The 23,808-nt window shown below is 40.3% G+C and overlaps 1 protein-coding gene across 11 annotated transcripts in view; it reads right to left on the reverse strand.

Annotated features, from left to right (window-relative positions):
- rapgef2b (Rap guanine nucleotide exchange factor 2b) overlaps nt 1-23,808 on the reverse strand; it is a 106,640-nt gene that overhangs the window by 57,211 nt on the left and 25,621 nt on the right. For 10 of the 11 annotated variants that reach the window (XM_051420657.1, XM_051420654.1, XM_051420652.1 and 7 more), the window contains exons 2-4: nt 21,823-21,893; nt 18,437-18,493; nt 10,299-10,382 (exon numbers count right to left, since the gene is read on the reverse strand). In XM_051420657.1, the coding sequence (XP_051276617.1) occupies nt 10,299-10,382; nt 18,437-18,493; nt 21,823-21,893 (212 nt within the window). Of the gene's footprint in view, nt 1-2,667; nt 2,964-10,298; nt 10,383-18,436; nt 18,494-21,822; nt 21,894-23,808 lie in introns of those variants that run through there. The other variant, XM_051420658.1, reaches the window with a different exon arrangement.

The raw sequence follows: 23,808 nt of genomic DNA on the forward strand, positions 1-23,808 counted from the left end.
CACTGTCGTATGACTAGTCCTGAGCAAATATAAAGTACCAGAACTGCCGTGTGTTTGAATGTATCTTAGACAACAAATATAATATCTAAAACAAACATTTGATTCTCCCAGTGAAGGCTTGGTTGCGTTGGGGTGTGGGCATCTCTGCAGCAATTAACACTGTCAAACAGCAAAGTTTGACCCATGCAAATATTTAATTTATATTAGCTCTACTAATGATGTTCACGTATGTGCACTAGCTATGAATAATTGAGCACTGAGGAATCCAGGTCCACGAGTTGCTGCAAGGTTTTGTGTTTTCTTTCCTGAGAACTACAGTGTGTGTTGGCTGAAAAACTTACAAAACCAGATAAGAAGATAGAAAAAGATAAGATGTCAGATGCTTGAACAGGTATGTAACTCATTTATAACAGAGCACAGCACTGAGCAAACATTATCAGTGTCACACTTTCCACACCAAAATGCTGCTCAATGTGCTGTGTGCACAGCAACATTTTATATGCCAATGCTGAAAAATCATTATGTTCACTTTATTGTCCCTTCAAGGGGAATTCATCCTGCACAAGCCATTAAAAATACAACAGACAACACGCAGTACATAAATACATAAAGACCTAGCATGTTTAGAAACAGACATATAGAAAAACCACAGAAAAAAAAAACATGCCAGAAATTTTAAATCAACAACTTTGCAATTTAGGAAATGCTTGCACTAGTTTCTGACTTGTAAATAAAATTAATGTCATAATTATGACTGGGAAACTCAGTGAAGTCAATATATTCAAATTGGCAAAGTGCCTGAAATGCAAACAAACACGAGCCTCGTGTCAGCCAGTCTGTTGTTCAAGGTATTAAAACCCACACTTATGTAACAAAACCGCATTTAATATATGCCACATTGTCACCGTTTTCACAGCATTTTGTAACCTGCACATGGGCAACTTTACAAGCATACACTGCCTTGTGTTGTCAGGTGATGTGAACACTTGCAAAGTCAAAACATGGAGATCTCTTCCCATTTGACACGAGACAAGCCTTCATCTTAAAAGGTAAAAGCTGAAACTCTTCCTTCAAAGAGTCATTTTGACCATAGTGAACTTGGCTTAGGGTAGAACCTGTGTAGATGATATTGTTGTGAGTCACATAGGCAAGTAGGTTTGCCTATTTCATCATGTTTCATAACCTCTACCCGTTTACACATTTAAAACTCTGAACCAGGAAATGTTCAAATTCAAGGTAAGGTTTAGACAACATGGCTTTCATTTTAATGTCTGCATTAAAACATTTTATTTTGGCTATTAAAATTGTTACCTATGATCAATTAAATTGCCTGCAGTTTATTGCAATTCAAGTGCAAATGCAAGTGCTTTACAGGTAGCTGGCAAGTTCCTAACCAGTGGAGACTAATACACATACACACTGGATTCTTTAAAGATCCTCTGCTTCTACCCTTTTAAAAAATACCCAGCTTTGCTGCCATCAGACTCTTTGTATGAGCTGGTTTCAGACAGGCGGCCAGTATCTCATTTTCAAATTAAGCCCTGAAGCTCTCTCTCAGTTGACAGACTGACATCTCCCCTGCTTCAGTGGCCTGGCATTCCCCCCCACCCGTTATACAACAAGCCTGGGTGTCTGGAATGTCATTCCACATGCATCACCAGCCTTTCACTCTACAAGCCCGGCAGCCCACCGCCAAAGCCTCAGATCCATTCTGCTGTCTGACTGAACCAGTGCAATCCCTAATCTGCACCCCTGGTCTGAGCTGGAGGAGGAGGGTGGAGGGAGTGGGGGGGTCCTCTGTTAAGCCGTTTAACTGAGTAAGTGGTGAGAGGGCACACCAGCTTTTTTAACCCACCAGACCCTTAAGAAGGACAAAGATTAAACTCTCCGGTTATGCAAGACTTTAGACCCGGTACAGAAGGAGGGAAGGGGAGGTCAAAAGAAGGAGATGACAGGAGCCTCAGGACCTTCCACAGCTGTTAAGTCAATGAAAACAGCATCCAGGGTGGAAGGGTTTACCAACATCCCTTCAGAGATGCAGTCGCCCATCCAACCACCTCTTACCTTGCAAACATAAACAGAATTCCTTGGAGTAACAGCGTGGTCGCGCCATACATGTACCCTGGAGCTTTGCCCCGCCACTTCTGAAATAGGAGCTGATGCCGATGCCAAGAATGTGCGATTGACTCGTGACTTTTGCTTCCCGAAATACAACTTCACTGACATCGTAACAGCAAAGAGAAAAGGGCACTGAAGTAGAGAGTTTAGAAGGCTATAGAGAGAGCGACTAGGCTAGCCGCTTACAACTTTTCCAAGGTATATCAATCAATCATCACCGCATCTATCATCCATTTTTAACACACATTCTCCTCACAGCAGGAACCCGAGCTTTGTTTTGGTTTCAAAGTTGCCAAAAGTCTTGTCTAACCCCCGAAACATGAAGAGCACACACCCCTTTTACTGGTGGCACACACCGCACACTAGCAAATCCAAAATAACATCAAAGTATTGTTTTACATTCCAGACTTGAAGGTTTTACTGCAACCAGCTCCCGGGCTCGGAGACGAGTCAGGTATTTAAATTACAACCAACAACACAGGAGTTTCTAGGCAGAGCTTTGGTGAGTCATATGTAGGAGTTAAGTGCTGCTGTAGTCTGGACACTCACCGCCGACACTGCTCCCAGAGTGACACCAACACCTGATAAGATAAGAAGATCCTTCCTTCTAAAATTTCCCCCCGCCGTTAGTCCACAGTCAGTCCAACAAGCATAGTCCAAGTCCCGACACCTTGCTGTGACTGCAGCATATCGTCCTGAGCAGACCCCAGTGCTTCTGTCCGAGATTTTTGTGTTAGAATGGGAGTGTGTGGCTCGGAAAGTGTGTGTGGATCAGCTTCTGCCCAATGGCTCTGCCCCCTTTCTCTCTCTCCGTCTCTCTGTCTCTCTCTCACTCTCTCTCTCTCTCACTCACTCTCTGTGTAATGTGGTGAGTTGACTGCAGCCAGCATTCCAGCGTACGACTCACTTCCTGCTACAGAGTTACAAGTGAGTGAGAGGGTGTGGTGTGTGTATGTGTGTGTGTGCTATGGAGGGTTGGGTAGGCGTGGACAGATTCTATCCTGCCCATTCAGTAGCAGTTACTCATGACATTACATAAAACATTGAATAAAATCAATATATGTTTTACTATGCATTCTGCAGAATGAAATACATTTTGTCAGCTTTTAGTCAGTCAACTGAAATTTTAAGTTAGCACACTAAGCACGTATAATAATGAATTCTTGAAGTTTAATCTCGTGAGGACAATTAATGTCCATCCGTTTACTTAACTGTGGTTTTCATACATGCATCTCAGATCATGCCATGGGTTTTGTCTGATCAAGATTAAAATCATGATTTAAGATTAAAAAAAAACCTAACCACTTATATCTATCTCTAAACTTGCTTCTGAGCTGTTTATTTCAGAATGTACTTATTGCAAGTCTGCCAAATGAATGAATGTAATATAATGTAAAAGCATCCACTCCGGCCACTTCTGCATACTTTTGAATTCCAGCAATAGACTTCATACTTATGGATCAGCACTGATCCTTGTTTGAATGTAGAAGCTGATGACTAGGCAGCATGGCGGATAAAGGATTAGACTTAAGACTGCTTAACTGGTGAATAAATAAACATAATTGGCAACTAGCAACTCTGGTTAATATTTAACCCAAACTGATGAGTTGTTGATTTAACTTTCTATAAAGGGAAAAATGCTTTTTTTCTGATGATCTGTATGTTTGATTTGGCATAGGCTTCTTATGCCGGATGCCTTCCTGATGCAACTCTTCCCATTTATCCAGGCCTAGGACCAGCGATTAGAAATGCACTGGTTTGTGGCTGTGGAACAATGCAGGGTTCAGTGTCTTGCCCAATGATACTTTGACATGTGGACAGCAGGAGGATGGGGATCAAACTGCCAACCCTGCTATTAAGTAGATTACCTGCTCTACCACCTGAGCTGCAGCTGCCCCTTTTGTGAGACAAAATATTCATTTTTTTAAAAAATAGTATGGAGAGCAGAAAAATATCTTGACTTTACTTTCTAATATGGGTCAAGCTCCAAATTGTTGAATTCTAAAATTCCCATAAAGCAACTAAGTCTCTTCATTAAAACCTTCCTGTCAGGTACTGTAAATAATACCTACATTTTCAAACTCTGTGGTCCCAAATTACATTGCAGACTTTCTATTGAATTTCAAGTGGGGGCGCCAGGTTAGCTCAGTAGGCAGAGCTGGCGACCCATATACGCTGTTGCTGCAGTGGCCCAGGTTCGAATTCGACCTGCGGCCCTTTGCTGCGTGTCATCCCCTCTCTCTCCACCCACCTTTCCTGTCTCTCTCCAGCTGTCGATCAATAAAGCCAACAAAAGGCCCAAAAAAATAATAATAATTTCAAGTGTACAAAGCAAAGCCAAGATAACCTGATGACTTTATTGGGGTTATTTTCTCAGACATAACTGCTTTAGAGCCACAGAACACATTATACAACTGTTTCTACAGGAGAAGTAGAACGTCCATGTCTGAGTGTGAGTGTGCCCCTTTAAATTTAGTTACCTCTAATTTCAAGGAGCCGAGTCCCTCAATGTTATATCCGTCTGTCAGTTATAATTAATTTTACAATGAAGCCAGGTATATTGGAGTTCTTCAGAGGTAGATGGATTTATTACTCTGGTAAGAGCACTCATGTGATACGCTGTTGGCAAAAACCAGAAGATATTTTTATATTATAGTCATTATTCATTTTATATTCTAGTAGTTATAGTAAGAATTGTTTTATTCCATGTAAAGAGTAAAAATCACCTTTCAAGTCTATCATGTCTGTCCACAGAACATACAGTATATGAGCAAAACTGAAAAGAGATAAGGCAGAGCTATAATTGCACAATTAGAGATATGATTACTGGATTAGTCTGTCATCTAGTCACAGATGAGTGTGCCAACTGTCAAGAAATGATTTGAGCACTACTGACCTTTTCTCCCAGCAGTTCACACAAGCAAAAATGATGACATTCCTCCGCTAACTGGCTGCTGATATGGGCTGATTCAGTTCAGAGTGTTAGATTTGGTTAGCTGATGACCAGGAAAATTTTTCAGTAAATGACCGGAGGTAAAGTCCTGTCAGCTGTCAGCTGATAGTGAGAATACATGTCGGCAGCAGCATAAAGGAGGGGAAGTAAAGTGTATATTATGGGGGAAGTAAAAAGATAATTAAAACTGTAACTAAAAATATCTCATCGTGTTCTTACATAACCTTTTGAAAATTAATTCACTCATAAATGTTGCTGTTTGGGTGGGAAAGGCTAATAAGACAGCTATTATTTACAAGACTGGCCAAATTTCAAGTGTTTGTGTATTCTGTATATTTTAAGAGTTCTGTCCATTGCTTAAAAAAAGTTGCAGAGTTGCAGAAAGCAGAGAGTTGCAGCATAAACACATCTAAACATCTATCTATAAATAACTCTAATAACATTTGCAGCTTTTCCAAAAGAAAATTCAGCCACCATCACCAGCAACAACTCAAATCAAATGTTTAAATGTAGAAAATCTAACTTTTACATAAATTTAACACATCCCAAGAGCAGACTACACTTTCACAGCTTGATAATGGCCCAACCGACATTATATAGCATATGTTTCATACATGTTTGAAATCTGTCCATCACCTGCTTATTTTTTGTTTTATTTATTTGGGTTGTATTTGATTCCATACTGCCCTGTGGGTTAAATAAGGCACAGACCTCAAGCTTCTTTCACTTAATGACTGAGTCATTTCTCTTCCACTGGATCACATCTCACTACAGCGACCAGCAAGAGGAGGGGAGCAGAGAGAGAGAAGAACTGAGGGAATGATGAATGCATATCAGGTTTTCAACCTTGCTACCAGTATAGATATGAGCAGCCATTTCTGGGCAGGGCTTGTCTGAAACCCAATTCCACCACATCCTTAAAAGCTTCAGGAAGTCCCGCTGGACTCCATTCAGTTCCTTGTGTCACAGCCAATTTCCTCTCTGAGCCATTTAGCCCTTTAACCATTCTCCCCTTTGTTTCTTCTTTGTCGCTATGGCCATTAAAAGAATTTCAATGACAAAAATTTCAAGTCCGAAGGAAAAAAGGTGTGAAAAATATTGTAAACAAAGTGATATCTGGTAGTTTGAATAACAAAACAACTGTTCAGGTTTTAATAGGACTGAGCTATTGAGGAAATCCCACAGCACCTAAACAAGCATTCAATATTTAAACACCCAGTGACAACACTGACACTGTTTAATAGGAAGGGTGGCAGTCATGCATCCTCCAGTGACGTCCGATGATTTCCAGTCTTACAACTTACCAAAGAATTTATATAGAATATAGCGTGTCGCTTTAAATAGTCACAATTGTCACTGGGTAAGGTCTTGGTTCATTTCTCCACTAAAATTATGTTTTTAATATGACAGCCATACTCCAGGGGCTGTGGTAGGAGCTAAGACTGTAATAAGTGCTAATAATACAAATAATTTATCAAATTAGCAATATTAAGAATAAAAAATGTCTGAATCTCATAGATATGAATTAATTATACATGCAACCACACATGACAACATGCCAGATGCTCAACCAACCAATCAGCACACAGTCCGGAATCTGTTATGGGACATAACAACTAACTGATAAGTCAGTTTTTGATAAGTGTTATCTTTATACTGGTAAATGTGTACGTTTTTTTTTTTTTTTTTAAATCAAGCTGCTGACTTATCAAGTCATTTCATCAAGCCCTTCTTTAACATGATTTTGCTGATAGTACTCCACTTCACTCCTTTATATTTGCAAGCTGTATGTTGTTGACATACTCCTCTATGTTGGATGTGAAGTTTGTGTATCCAACCATGCACGATATAACATCACGTTACCTCCACCTCTGCTTCGGAGTGAGGGCAGTTGATATTCATATGATTGCAAGAGATTGCTTGCATAGAAACTGTCAATACCAGAAAAATGACAAATGAAACGATTGGTTGTCAGTCTCCAAACTTCTGTGTTTGAGTGAATTATTGCAGGTCAAATAGGCTACTGACTGATATTTTATTTTACCTTTATTTAACCAGATAAGTCAATTGAGAACCAATTCTCATATACAATGACGACCGCAGCAGCAAGAGGCAATCCTTTACAACAAGTAAAACAGTTAAACAAAGTTAAAACAGCACAATATGTACACCACAGAGATCAAAGTGCTGTGTTCCATAGAAATAGATTTGAAAGTAGATGCAATGATCAAACTAATCATGTGTTGCATGAGTCATTGAAGGAGGATAATGAAATAAGATATTTATTTAGCAATTTAGCAGCTTTTGCAACTGGTTCCAGTCACTGGGAGTGGCAGACTAAAAAGAGTGACAGCAAAAAGAGGTACAGACTTGCGGGTTGTCCAGAGTAATGAATTTGCTAGGAAGCAAATTGTGGTTACAGTTAGAAATGCTGAGTAGAGAACAGGGATACAGTGGGGTGATTTTATAAATTAACTGGTACCAGCGGATTTGACGCCTGGTGTGGATTGATGGACAGTTGACTAGAGAGTACAAGTGGCAATGATAAGTACTGAAACGGGCACCTGTGACAGAGCGGATGGTGGTATGGTAAATGGCGTCCAGTTTATTGAAAAGAGATTCGGAGGCAGAGGAAACAGATTTTTGCCTTGACTTTGGAGAACAGGGTGTTGGTGTGTGTTTGAAAAGAGAGGGAACTGTCGAACCAGATACTCAGGTATTTGTAGGAGGTGACAAGCTCAAGTTCTGAACCATCCAAGGAGGTGATATTAACGGGGCTGCTGAAGCTGAGTTGGAGGGAAGACAGGGCAGTGTCCAGGGAGGGGCTGGGTGTGTTCAAGAAGGTATTGTCAGCATAAAAGTGGATGTGAGAATGGCCTGCAGCCTGAACAACATTATCTATGGATATTGTGAAGAGGTTTGGACCTAGAATGGAACCCTGAGGGACACCCATGGACAGGGATAGTGGGTCTAACATGAGACCCTAAGCTCTCACAGTTTGTATACGATCAGAGAGGTAGCTGTTGAACAATGCCAGACATTCTCTCAGTGAGTCCAATATCTCTGAGCCTATGAAGCAAAATGTGATTGTCCACAGAGTCAAAAGCCTTTGCCAGATCAATAAATATGACCACATACATTCAGAGGTCATGTTGTTTCTGTGTCAGTTTTACAGTGTGTAGTTATAGCTGTTGCTTTGCTCTTTAAGACTGTTCCCAAGATAGATTCTTCACCTTTAAATTGTGATTTAAAATGTGCATATAAGGCACAAAGCCTTGTATGTATTAATTTAGTGCAGTTGACAGAAACAAGACAGTCAGTGCAGTTGGTATCACTCTAAACAAAGTGAGTCAACCTTATACATTCTCATGCAGTAGAGTGGAGCCCTAACAGGCTTCCTTGCAACATATGCTTACTAAACATTTTCAGAGCCCTCTTTTCCCCTGTGACTGCAGTCAGGCATTAACTTTAATCTGTCAATACCTGCAAATCCCCCTCCAGTATCCCATTCACACGCTTTCACCTTGTCAAAACTGAAAAGGTTATATTTAAGAGGGGGGCAGCTTTATGGCACATGTCCGATTGGGTCTTCCGTTTTAAATGCCTCCCACGTTCATGTGAATCCAGAGAATGACCGCCAACCCCCACAGCACTGCTGGGACAGTTCTGCTCCATGGGCTAAAGTGGTGGCCTGGTGCTCTGAGTGGTCGTAGGTGTGTGTTATGCAAGCCTGATGGATGAAAAGATCATTGTTTTCAAGACGCCCACAGAGATGGTTCATGTAACAGATCCACTTGTGAAATCACAGCTTTTTAACATTTGAGTCTTGGCTTAAGAGGTGGTGATCACTGCTGTGAGCTGATGGCTGAGAGCTGGAGAGCAGAACATGAATCTTAAGTCCTCTGAAGGTGTCGTAGATAATTATTATCCATCATGGGGGTGGGCTCTGGTGACAGCCCCGCTTTCTACCACTCTTCTTTCTTCATATATTTCAAATAATTTTTCCTTTGAGATAACTGATACAACTTTTGAAGGGTAGAGGTCAGTTGAGGTGTTTTATATGTTTGTCAACATAATATATGCTTAAAGGAAAATGTTCTGTGGTTTAATAAAAAGTTTAGTGTTAAAGATATTTTACCAACTGGGCGTGCTGCAGTTCCCCTTGCTTTACTACATCTTTTCATTATGGACCTTTCCTTGGAATATACGTATACGTATATATTTTCTTTGCTTCTTTAGTTTGGGTGTTTTAGCTATATATGTGAAGCTAAGCTACTTTAAACTAGTGTGAAGTGTAGAGGGTAATATTTCTACATTTTGGAGCTAAAGTCTTTTTGTTTGAGCATTTTGTAATTCTGTTTATGGTGTTACAGAAAGTAAGCACAGAAAGACTGTACTTGTTTTTTTATTTTATAAAACTTTTATGTGTCTTTTTGTAATATTAGTGTGCATTTTATACTGTCTTCCTTTAGCTCAGGACTTATCCTTGGAAAGCAGAAAGCAGAAGAGAGACCCTGCTGCAAATGCATTGTTTCTCTAGAATTGCAGGAAAGTTATGTTGATGATATCTCTGGCGCCTTGCAATAAAGTGTCAGGCAGCCCAGCATCCCTCTTGGCAACTACACTGTGTACGTGAAGCACTGGAATATCAGGTCTTTTTGGATTATACATATATAGTGCAAATTGAAATCATGCATACCAATTTGCTGCCAATTAGTTGACATGTGAACACATTCACAATTTATTCAGTGGTTAGAAGAAAATGAGAAATCTGTTACTTTTTGGAAAATACTGCTGCAAAATCCCAGAGTTGGCAGCAGTGGTCACATTTGAGGGATTATCTTCAGTGACAACATAAATAAAATCTATTTTTGTGACAGATAAAGCAATTATTAGGTTTAAACTGTTCCTTCTGAGAAATACAACAAGCAGAGGTGTCCTTTGTAACCTTAAGGAGATATTCTGCAAACAATGTTTAAAAAGCCAATTACTGTTAAAGGAATCGCTCCTGTTTACTCCTCCGGATAAGAGCAAGTTGATAAGAAGGGCAACAAACTTTGAGATTGTATAAATTAAAACTGGCTCTCTCTTGACAGTCCAGGATTAGATTTTTATCCCCCTTTGTGACTGTTCTAAATAGGCTTTGAAGTGAGGAAGCTGCTCGCATATTAGTGCCAAGATCAAGCCTTCAGACAGCGGCCTGAACCAAAATGGCTGATGATCTTACCTGCTTCTGGGCAGAAACATGGACTCCTTGATGAAGACAGAGCCAGACAACAGGATGTACCAGCAGCTTCCAATGTCATCAGGACTGCAAGACAGAAAGAGAAGCAGTTAGCACAAATTATACATGCAAATTATATGAGACGTTCAAATATAAAAACACACAAATTCTGCTATTTTAAAGCAAAAACCACTCTATTACAAGTATATTACATTTCAAAATAAATGTTACAAAAGTCCAACACCGTTTTTTTTTTATTTATTACTAACATAACATTACTAAATGATCACCTTCAGGTATTATTTTCTTGGAATTACTACATTGGTATTGGAAACAAGCTCTTCAGGCCCCGCTGAAGAAACGTAAGCAAACTCAAATTTTATGTCCTCTTTTTTTAGAGCTCAACCAATTAGTCCATTATTTAATTAGTCAATAGCCAGAAAATCAATCAACCATTTTGATAATAAGTGTATGCTGGAATTGGCCCTCTGTGATTGTAAACTGAATATCTTTAGGTTTTGGTTCGTCAGTCAGACAAAACCTGAAATAAAATGGGCATCAACTTGGGTACTGGGATATTCACTATTGTTTGATATTTTCTGGACCAAACAATTTATCAATTCATCTGGAAAATCATCAACGGATTTAATAATAAAGATCAATTGCTGGATCCTGACTCTCATTGATGTGTTTTCTCATTTGCCTGATCTGAATGGTGCTGCAATCTAAAGCAATGTGAGACTGCTCAGTGTGCCAAATGTAGATCACTGTTTTTAAAATAAAAGACAGTAAAAAGGAGAACACACAAGATAGAGAGAGTGGAGAGTGTTAGAGAGAAAGAACTATGAATGAACTGAGGAATAATGTCTTATCCACCCACATCCCTGCTGAAACACACAGACAAGGAAACCGGGCATTGCAGACGAAGTAAACTCAGACTGACCCCTGGATGATGCAGCTGGCTGACAAGTTCTTACAACATCACACACACACACACACACACACACACACACACACACACACACACACACACACACACACACACACACACACACACACACACACACACACACACACACACACACACACACACACACACACACACACACACACACACACCCCTTTTGGCCATTTAATTTAAATTATAGACACTTTCAAGTTTTACCTGTTATGTGTCATTACCAGCGAACCAGATGCCTCATTAAGGGACATCAAAGATTCTACTGAGGAGAGTCTGCCCTCAGATAAACAACTCACTAAATATGAAATTAATTCAGTCTACCTGTGTTAATAAAGGACTTAAAGGACTTTTTTGCATCACTTTTGCTTCCTTTGCTACCAGAGGGATTTCAAAGAGATAATCTCATGAGGCTGAGATACACTGAATCTTCTACGCTCAGTACATGCAGGATTATCAAAGGGGCCGTGTATGCTAATGTACGGAGAATGTAAATAAATGCTATGGAGATGGATAAGAGAGTTAATGCTTGCTTTTATCCACATGCGACTGACCAAAGGGATCAAAGGACAAACATAACATATGCAGTCTTTGTGCATGGTCAGTTCAAATATCAGAGAGAAGCCGACAGCGCTACTATTGAGTCTCATCTTTACCTGGATTCTTGAAAAAAAATCAGTAGTGTATGCTTTTACTTTTATTTGAGATTAATTCTGGTTAAAAAATAAATAAAAATCCTTGTTTGACAGTCAGTCATTAAACATGTCACCTCACAGTCTTCTGACCGTAAAGAGGAAGTAGAAATCCACTGAAGGAAGTATTCTCATGACACGTAACACTGATACCATCGTTCTCCGGTGCTGGGAATTTGACATCAAAACTGAAGTTTCGGCAGTGGTGGACGAAAATAGGCATGTCAGTGAACAAACACTGCTTTCATTTTGCTCTGATGATTCTTAACCAACCCTGCATTATTACTGCAAAAATGGTTATTTTACTAGATGTTATGATTAACGGTCTGAGTTTGGTGCTTTTCTTGCTTATTTCAGCATCCCTGCTTTTCAAACAAAACAGATATCTCAAGTGTGTAAATATTTGACTTAGATGAAGATTGATACCAATGTGTAACACTTAGAAAGGTTCTTTGAATATAATATGCATAACTATGTTTTTATTAATCTATAATCACCTGAATATATGGTTATGACCTGAATTATGGAACTGAATGAATCTTTAAAACCATAGAGGAACAGTAATAACATGATTGTAAAAATCTTGAAATAAAAAAAAATCTATTTTATTATCAGTCTGTATCAGTTCAGCTATTACTGTTAAGCTTCACCTGCAGGTGCGAAAACCTGTAATTATCTTTGCTATGAATGCACTGCAATGGAAATTCAAAAGGATGTTTCTCCGTGTGAAGCTTCCATCTGTCTGTTTACCAGTCTGCACTTTGAAACGCCACCTCTTCACAGAAAAAGAACCTCTGCTCGTCAAGCAGAAACCAAACCTTGTACTCCAAGGTGCTTTGGTGTTAATAAGGCAGCAGCTTGTGTGATTATCGCTGAACATTTTCACCTGGTCTGGGTGAGACTTTTTAATTGAACCAGCGGTGAAAGAAAAACTAAATCAATGACTAGAAATCAGCAGAGTGGGACTGGTTTTTGCTTACAGAAAGGGAAAGGATGGGTGCTCTTACTGTACACCCACCCCCACAGACACATATTTACACCCAGCATCGCTGTGCTGACCGAGTTTTTTTACTCTAATCACTGAGAACAAAGTCTCACCCTCCGTTCCTCCTCCTCCTCTCCTCCACACTTTCCTTGCACAACTAATGAGGCTGTAGACAGCACACTCTACTGACACAGTGCAAAATCTCCCTCGCTCCCTCCAACAGCATCCATTCTCCTTTTCCTTCTACTGATCTCCACCCTCCCTCCAGGCTCTTGCCATCCTTTTATGGTTCTTCCTTGCATTCAGAGATGACACGAATTAAATGATCAATTATTAATTGCTGGCATGCAGCCGCACCGAGCGAGTGGAGAGGCTCATATAGGCTGAGGAAGACGAGGAGGAGGAGGAAGAGAAGATACTACACCAAAAAAGTAGGAGATAGGAGACTCTTATGCGCCGCGACAGCTTGACTGAACTGGGTCACGCGTACTGGAAGCGATCGTCAAATGCTAAACATCATCCACTGAAACCCCCCAGGAAGCCTTGATCAGCGGGGATCAGGATATACAAGTGCCATGGAGGTGCTGGAAGGGGGTAAAATGACACGGGAAGGGTGATTATGGCATTGAGACTTGGGTCTACATGTACGAAATCAAGAGTTTTATTCAAGAAAGAAGTGACCCTGTTGGAAGAACCCATTTGGCTGCCAACGCATTTAGCTTTCACAAAGCTGTTAGGTATGCTCAGAAATTCAATTAAAACGTTTACATTTCTACTTTTAACAGGATATAATCATTTGCCTTGGGGCTTGGACAGGGTTCAGGACTGACAGGATCGACAGCAGTTTCAACACAGAAGAGGTGTGTTTGACAAGCCCATTCAGTGTCCCAGTATCAACAAGCAACTAAATATATGACCATTTTAAGTTGTTATTGTTGTGATGTTTTCATCATGGGAGTCTCAAGAGACTCCCAGTGGCACAATAGTGTGGTGACATTATGAAATAATGCATTCATACCACTTTAGCAATCATCCTAATGTTTTACTATTTGATGTTGTTTTGCTGCTTTTATGTTTTTATGTAAAGTGTCTTTGAGTATTTAGAAAAGCGCTCATAAATAAAATTCTTATTATTATTATTATTATTATTATTATTATTATTATTATCCAACTGTCCTAAACGCAAATTGTTGTTGTTGTTTTTTTTCCCCAAAAAAATCTAAAGCTAACAAATGATCAAGAGAGGGGGTGGGAGGGGGCTGGTTCATGTTCAAGATTGAAATACAATGAAAGATGTCTGACCAGCAGATTGTTTTACCACACCAACATACTCTGCTTGGAAGCTGTCTTAAACTTAAAATCAATTAAGACATGCTCTGGAGGTGATGAGATCTCACTGCTTTCTGCTGGACCTTATTAAAAAGCTCCAACTATGGTTGAATGCTCCAGACCACATCGCTGCACATACTGTTTTCTTCTTTCATTTTTACCAAACTGAATATGCCGCCATTGCAGATACTTGTCAAATGACTAATGTCTCCATGTCAGAACTGTCCATACTGCACGTACTGGAATGTATAATTATATATGCCGACTGGTCATTGGGATGTGATGAGTTTTTCAATTTCCATTCCCCACTGACTTTCCTCATCTACCCTCCTGCGACGGTGGCCAGCAGTGTCACAAGGAATAGGAGCTGAATGAGGGGGACAACTTTCCGACAGCTGCACGGGAGCGTCGCTCACTCTGAACCTCAGCCAGACAGTTAAAATATCACAGTCTGCAAACTTCTTTAGCGTTGTCATTCGTTTTAACCAATGCTACTTTTCTATATCTAAAAAAATTGTAATGACCATCAAGTAAAATAAAGGACAACTGGTTTGTTCAAACAACATGTATTGCCACACCTAATTGTTGCAGTGATGGTTGTAAGATAAATGTTTTTGTTTATCTCTCCTGGCATCAGTTTGACAGGGTAATACTTTCACTATCGAATGCCCGTAGTTCTCACAAAACAAAAGCAAAACACAATTTTGCAGAATTAAAAGCACTGAGTTTCCAGTTGGACCACACAGACCAATGAGAGTCAAAGGTCAAGGGTTACATTGAAAGAGCTGACATGGACGAGGTCAAAGGCCAACTAGAAGCTACTAACCCTCTTCACCAGCCACCGTAAAATGTGCCAGGTCAGCCTCCATCTCAGGAGGGCTTTAGCACTATAATCTCTGGATGGTAAATCCTGAGAGGTTCAGGCTCTCACAGTATGGGATGTTTTCATGAGATACTGTGTGTGTGTGTGTGTGTGTGTGTGTGTGTGTGTGTGTGTGTGTGTGTGTGTGTGTGCATGTAGTGTTAGCACTCTAGCAATCTAGAGCCCCAGGCAGGAAAAATGAGCACTTTTATAACTATTACCCTTATCCTCCTATCATTACTCTAGGACTGCCAACTGTTAGGGACAGTCAGAGTGAGATTGAGAATGTGCGGGTCATTAACTAGGTCATTTGTGCGACTCTATGTGGTTTTATCAAACATTATGAGTGTTTGTAGAAAAATAAATATGTAGCCAGGATTTAATTTTATGTCAAATGTTCTTTTGGGTGCTGCTTCACTTAAATCACACGAGGAATCGTAAAAAAGTTTTTTAAAAAATGTGTCTTTTCCATGTAAATGCACATTCAAATGTTAAATTTAAGATAGAAAGTCCTAATCCCGCTGCCATTTATGGATACTCAATCCAAAGCCTGACATTTATACTGAATTTCCTTTGATCAAAAGCCATCGTAGTTTTTCTAAAAGCATCTTACATTTGAAGGTGGCTTTTTCCTTTAAGAAAATGAACTCTCTCCAACCATCTGAGATACAGTGTGTGTGTCAATGCACAGGCCATACATTTTTTACAACTTAATAAAAGATACTATCACAATTAAATTCCCCCATTGACTTTTAGAGCCCTCGCTCCCCAGCAGATTATTGCTGTTGTTATAAACAGACCAGGAAATTAAGACGGGCTGTTAAAAGCCTGCATTTTCACAAGAGAAGGTTGATTAAGATCTTGCAGGAGGAGAAGTCTATCTGATCTGCTGGTGTTAAACACCCAGCTCTTATCAGTAAGAGCCCTGACAAGACTTTCAAAAGCATGCAAGCACTTGTACAGAAACACATGCAAACAAATGTTTATACAAAGACAACTAGAAACTATGCCTAAACACAAATTAAATAAACCAAAAAGACACTAACCTACTGAGTTTTTATGTTTCGAACTAAATTACGGTAATTTATCAAAGTACAGGCAGTTAGGTGTGGCAACTGCTTTCTCTCCTCCATTCTTATACCCCTTTCACATAGGAAGCACGCATACGATGCAGGTCTACTGAACGCATGCTCAACCCGAGCTGGTTCCATTCATGTGAGACAGCTGTCCCAGGTTGATCTGTGGTTGTAACTGTTAGCAGAGACTCCAGTCTGCAGCTGCAGATCAATAGACTTCACTGACAAACCAGAGAATCACACAAAATCTCCTTCCCAATTACCAAATCAAATTCACATTTCAGTTCCACTTATCTCATTCTGTTCATAAACCCACGCTACCTCTCTCATTTGCATGCTTTCTATTTCCCTCATTTAAGGAAGTACATTAAATGATGTTTATGCATCAGTATCATTTATAAGGACGCGCTGATATAATCGGCTGAAACATCGACAGCCGATATTGGCCTTGTTGACTGACATCGTCCTATCGACATTCACCAATGTCAGTGGTCAATGTTCTTCTATAGCTTTCTTTGTTTCCCTGGCACAAAGGGGTGAGTAAATCATCGGTATGTTGGCTATCGGTCAAACTGGTTTTTAACATCGATATTGGTCCAGAATGTCCCCATCTGTGCATCCCTAATCATTAAATTAAAAAATGGTTATTTTCCAACGTCGATGAACACATTCATGCCAAAGTCAACCAGCATCCACAACAGGATGAGGGTTTGTGAAGGAGTGTCAGCGGATGCAGGTCTCAGTGGGGTTTTAAACTACATCCACACTAAGCAGTCTATATCTGAAATTGTGTGATCGGCTGTATTGACATTAGAAATGAGTGATTATAGAGTAGGTCAGAGGTGACAGAAAGTTGGCCTCTTGACTTTGCAAACACCCACTACACGACTGTGCCTGGGCAGATGATAGTTTTGCAAAAGCTCTATTTTTTGGCTTTCAAATCCGTCCACTCTAGAGAGTATTTTAGTAAAGCTCTATTTTACCACATGATAAACATGGCTTACTGTGGACAGATACCAAAACTGAGAGAAAAAGGTGCATTTTTTAAGATTCAGCCAGCTGTGTATTATTCCTTGTTCTGCAGATTTACATTTTGGACAGGAATTTGTTCACAACAAGCAAGAATGCTCGTTGTGAACAAAACTACTAAAAATGCAAAGTGAGATTCTCAGCTATAGGCTAGGTGTGTGTGTGTGTGTGTGTGTGTGTGTGTGTGTGTGTGTGTGTGTGTGTGTGTGTGTGTGTAGTTACTGGTATGGAGGACCTGAGGGAATCTTGCTGAAACTGGAGTCTTTTATGCGACCACCGCGCAATCTGCATTCCTATTGTTTAATCAGCTCCCACGCTGCTGAGTGGGCTTCTAATGGGGTGTTGACTCTTCCTCATCATCCCCCAACACAAACACACACACACACACACACACACACACACACACACACACACACACACACACACACACACACACACACACACACACACACACACACACACACACACAGGGGGATGAGGATACAGAGAAGGGACAATGCGCCCTTCTCTAGCCCCTCGAGAGGTTGATAGAGTTAATCAACTGTCTTAATTCTCACCATGGGTGTTCAGAAGGCGTCGACATGTGACAGCAGTCAAACACTATATGCTCTCTCTCCACCCACTACGGCTGTGGCAGCGTATCAAAATGGGTCCAAACACACTCAGAAGCCGCCAGGAAGCTGTCAATACAGTTTTATGATCATATTAACCCTCCACTATACCCAGCTGAAAGGAGGAAGCATATAAACATTACCACTAGTGACTAGCTAGCTCTCTCCCCCTTGAAGGAAATGCTTTTAGGAGCTATTATAGCTTCAGTTTTTCTCTGTCGATTCAGTACACGCTGACTTATTGAATCAAGCTGAAATTACACTGGAAATCTAGAAGTCCTTTGTCTTCAGCAACGCTGTACACCCACACCTTCATAAAAGGCATCGTCTGACTGCTTCTGTGCTTTATGGACATTTGTTTTCATTTAAGTCACCCGGGTCGCTCCGTTGTGTGGACCCGGCGTGCCTCAGTTCATCAATAACTCGGAATAACAACCCAGGCCAGAGTGTGTTTTGATCGCACAGAATTGAAATATTGTCACATTGGTTGTCCCTGCTAGAGATTTATATATTATTTATATAGATATATATTATATCATCAATATCCATTCCCATGCTGGCATCCACACCCATGCAGTTCCAGGCATTGTGGTACTTACTAGTATAGCACTTCATTGGCCTCATGTCTCTCATAACGCACCGTCTCACACATTATCCTGCGGGGACAGAGAAGAGAGGGAGAGGAGAGTGACAGTCAGAAAACAATAGGAGGAAGCATCAACTTTGGTTGGCGAGCAATGTTATAAAACAGAAATAAATGGGAATATCGCTTTAATAAGGGTGTAGCTTCAAGTACTGACTCCTTTGAGAACAAAATGTCATCCCTTGATACTACAACATAATCATATATCATCTACTTGTGGTTTGTGAGTTTTTTTAAGATCAAATATTGTCATTTATTTTATTTTTAAATCCACAACTAGTGATTAGCGACTAGTGACAGGCAGCGAGTGTGTAGCTTATAATAATTAAAATTGGGAGTACTGTATGTGTTGGTAGGTCGGTAAAAGATGGTGGTTGAGAGGTATGTCTTGCTGTACTTTGGAAAATAAATGGATGGGCATATCAAACTTTAAGTTCAGGCTTTTTAAAGGTTTATTTTGTGAATAAATAAAAAGAGCCTACAATGAGGCACACCATTTACATTGGAGGCACGTATACATTTCTGACCATGGGGTGCATACAAAAAAAGGTTTGGAAGTACCGATGAAGGTTGTACCTTAGGTTGAGGAGGAGAATAGTGACTTCACATTGGCAATGTCGGCATAAATAATTTCTTGATCCTTGAACAGTAGAGCCCGAGAGTCGGAGTGGCTGTATTATTGTATTGTATTTTGGTCTATTGGAGCAGAAGGTCAATTGATTTTCCTGACCAAAAAAAGAATCTTAATTTATGTTCTAGCTAGAAGTATTATATCTGCCACTGCCTTCTTTCTTATATGAGTCTATCTTTTTAATCTGGCTTTTATTTGGGCTAATTTTACATTGTCACCTAGTTTTTATTTTCGACATGTATCATTTTTGCCATTTGTTTCACTGTATTTGAATTGGAATATTTTATGGTACTGTTGCCAAACATTTTTTTATAAATTCATTGTCACTTTCATTGTTTGGCATTTGCGGTTGATGACCGCACTTATGAAAGGATGGTAGACTACTCACAATACAATGAGAGATTTTTTAAAGTTCACTTTGGGATTTGAACAATTAAGCATAGAGCCACAAGACTGTTTATGCCTCGCCTCCCAAAACAAGTATAATTAATCCAGGTCAGATGAATATTTACAGAGCCCGGGTTTAGACAATTGATTGACCTTACTGCACTGTAGTAATTTCATAACCTCAATTAGGCACAGACTCACTTTGTACTCCCACTGCTCCTGTTGTTTTGATTTATTATTTGTTAAACATGAAGTATTTAAAAAAATGATAAATGAAAGTACTGTCATTATTCAACCAAGAACTTAAAGTTATTTTGTAAGGGTAAATAATGGGTCATATTTCTCAAATCACAGATATACGATTTTGGAATCAAATCTGTTTTTGGTTTTTTTTTGTGTGAGAAAAAAAAGTCTTCTATATCAGGCTTTCCCCAAGACGCCTCCAGAGAAGACAAGTGCGCGTCAACATTACAGACATGCAACGATAGTAAACAGTAGCTGATTAAAACACGAAAGGCTTCAAAAATAGCTGGGGGCGGCCGCCGTGTTGCAGCCTCTATTGCACAACGACCGAAAAACAATCCCGGCTGTAAAAAACAAGCCGCTGTGAAAAAGAACTACAGAAGAAAAACAACACATTCCTCCCAGATGAAATGAAAAGAACTATAACATAATCCCATAGTTAGTGGGATGTCTGGCTGGCTGGGAGTTTTTTTTTTTTTCAAGTTAGGAAAACCAAAGTTGGCAGGAGCGGTGGTTTGGTCTGTGGGACCACGGGGACATTCCTCAGGATCCAAACAGGGAGGAGGGAGAGGGGTTACTGTGGGGTGGGAGGCCTCTGAGGGGGTCACACAGTGGAATGTTCCAGCTCATGGGTCATGTACTGCTACATTGTTCCGCCGCCAGTATAATCCACATGTATGCACACAAGGCATGCTGGGAACAGACTTCTGACATGCAGTGTTTGGAAAAGTCTATGGCAGACAGAAAATACTGGAAGGCTAACGTGGTGACAGGAGAGCAGGAGGCAAAATCATGTACGGAGAACAGAGCAGTATGTTCTCATCAGGTTAGATTGGCAAGTTTGAGATTGTCATGAGAATACACGCTTCATACTCCACCAGTTTAGCATTGTACACATATAACACTATCTGACTCATGATGGACAGTTTAAAAAAAGTAGTAAAATCGGGCTACTACAGCCTCCAGCCTCGAGTAGAGATGAGGAGCGGGCTGCAGAGTTCTGCTAAGCTTACATCTTTCTAACTCTGTACCACCAGATTTCTTTACATTTTGGAACTTGTAGTCTCTTCAGATCCAACTCACGCTGCCTCAAGTGACATCACTTGAGTCACTTTATCAGATTTCAAGCAGCTCCCTCTGGAGCCACAAAAGGCGTTGTACAACTTTCTTTATGAATACAGTAGTACTTTTCGAGACCTGTAAACAGACTGTGATGGGTAAAGTCAGAATGCTTCCCCTTTAACAGCACTTGGTCTGAGGGCACGTGTCAATTTCTTCACATGTCAAGTTCCCCGAAACAACAATAGAGCCCTTTGAAAAATTCCTGACGAAACCAAACCCTCTCTGTGAATGCCAAATCAAAGAATTAGAAAAAGAAACCCTGCTTTCAACAACTTTTGGAGAATTCAGAGGTCAGTGTGAAAGAAAGGCACACCTGTCGGTGAACAACTCATGAGAGCATGGATGTTTTAAATGTGCGAGTACTTCGCATTGGAATTTCTGCGCCAAAAAAAAATTAGCTTACTACAGTGATTTGGATTTTGGAGTAAGATATTGCTGAAATCCCTCTTTCAGAAGAATTGTTGTTACATTTCATATCATTTTAATGTGTACACACCTTCAAGAACCGACAGATTTTATCACCTTGTTATCTAGAAAAGTAATATGCCCAACAAGAGTGAAAAAAACTGACTTAAACATTAATCATGCTTAAAATAATGTGTTTTAGACCAAACAGAATTTTTTTAAGTGTGCCAGTCATTATAAAGGCTAGACTTCAGTCACTTTGTAGCAGGCAGATTTGCTTTTTAGAGAGTAAAATAATTCCAGGGAACGAGTGGATGGCGAGTTAGCCAGTGGCTGTAGGGCAGAATTGCTGCTGTATTTAAAAAAAATAGACCAATTCCGCCAGCATTTTGCTGGCAGCTCGGTGTTAATTTTCCACCCTTCAATACAACCGTTATGGATCAGACACTGAGGAGTTGTCACTGTGATTTAATTAGCATTTGAAATTCATGTGATTGGAATATCAAGCTCCGACTTATGTTAATTAAGCAGCAGGCATGTGTGCAGACACTGACCTTAGCTGGTGCTCTCGCAGGTTGGACAAGGCCTCCATCCCGTGGAGATAAGAGTAGACGATCTCCAGGTCCTGAGGAAGACAGGAAAAGTGTTGTTAGACACAAACGCTTAGAGCTAGAGCTTTAAAGCTGCTACAATCTCGTATTTTGGTAAATGAACAATGTATGAAATGACTGCGTGAAAAACGACACAGATAATTATCACAGACTTTCAAGTTTCCCTCAATTCTACGGAGCTTTAAAGCAATTTTCAGCTCGTTTTGGTTTTACGGCCCACAACTGTTAGTGTAACTGTTTTGATTCACTCTAACCACTCATCAAACACACTCACACTCATCAAAATCTTTTCAGCCACCGCAGGCAGCTGTTTTCAGTGAAATGCCTCTGATAAACCCACTGTAGCAGCAAATACTTAAATTTATGAGGCTGAAACCAATGAACGTTAGGTTTTTCTTTTTTTTTTAAAAATGATTTGAAGATGAATCGATTATCAGAATTGTCGATCCATTTTCAGTCGATCAACTATCTACTTAATTGACTAATTGTTTCAATACTCTACACAATCCCAATGAGCAAAAGGTGTCAACAAAAACACACCCAAACAACAAGTAATGATTATATAGTAACACTGATGCTTAAAAACCACTGAACATTCATTCTGCAGTGGACAAAACAGCCACTCATTCAACAGAAGACGTTTTACAAGGACAGTGACATTGATTAGTGCGAGTGAGCATTGGAATAGAAAGCAATAAAGCACCTCACAGAGAAAAATAAAGGAAGTACACTGCACAACTATAAACTCCCCATTCAATTACTTCATCAAGTGACCCAGTGAGCGACTCTCAGATTGTTTGGCGTGAATCCAAGTCAGAGGTGAAACAAAGTGGCCCTCTCTGGGAGCTGGCAGCCAGCACAGCTACTCCACTGTCTGATGGTACACACTGGGGCACTGACTCTGTGTATGTGTGTTGCGGTGCTGGTTGCAGCTACTGGGATGCCTTTGTCGGCAGCAACTGGAGGTAGATGTGGCGATAGCAGAGCAGGGGCACAACAGAGACTCTGTTAAAACCCCGCCAGACACACAACACACACACACACACACACACACACACACACACACACACACACACAAACACACACACACACACACACACACACACACACACACACACACACACACACACACACACACATATACATATACACATATGAAACCACACACAATGGCCACCCCTGTCTCTGGGCTATATTTCTGAGAGATGCAACATAAGCTTATTGAAGATTTTATGAAATGTTGACCACAAATCTAAATAACACTTTGTGCTGGTTTGGTGTCCCACTGTGTGCAGAAGAGAAAGTGCTAGAATCACACCAGTGTTGGTAGCCTCTCTTTGGTGAATATAAGCCATTCTAAAGCAGCAACAAGGAACTTTCATTTTGTGTTGATTCTGGCGGCCCCTGTGGACAAAAGCGGTAGTGTTTCTACTGTCTCTGTGGTAGGCATTAAGAATAACAATACAGGAATAGCCAATCTTCTTGCTGATGGTTTCGTTTGATTATGTACATCATGTAGAGCCATCAGTATTAAATTGAGACTGTTTCATAAAAAGTTAAAAACTAACAAGGGTTAGGTGCCTTGCTCAAGAGCACCACGGCAGCGCACAGGAGGTGGCACTTGCACTTCTCCAGCTACCAGTCCGCACTCCATACTGTGGTCTGTGCTGGACTTGAACCGGCGACCCTCCGGTTCCCTACAGACTGAGCTACTGCTGCCTTCACGCACCACAACAAACAGCCACCACAATATAATAACTGTCACTTAAAACTGGGTGAGTCCAAGTCTGACATAAGTGATTATGAGTCATTTTTTAGACAAATCAACCCCTATATAGGATGCATGAAACTCAGTGACCTTGAATTTGCATAGTAAACAACATTCAGAGAAACAGCTAGCAAATGAGCAACACACAAAGAAAACACTCT

Source organism: Dicentrarchus labrax, unplaced genomic scaffold (genome assembly GCF_905237075.1).
Source record: "Dicentrarchus labrax unplaced genomic scaffold, dlabrax2021, whole genome shotgun sequence".
Classification (NCBI taxonomy): domain Eukaryota; kingdom Metazoa; phylum Chordata; class Actinopteri; family Moronidae; genus Dicentrarchus; species Dicentrarchus labrax.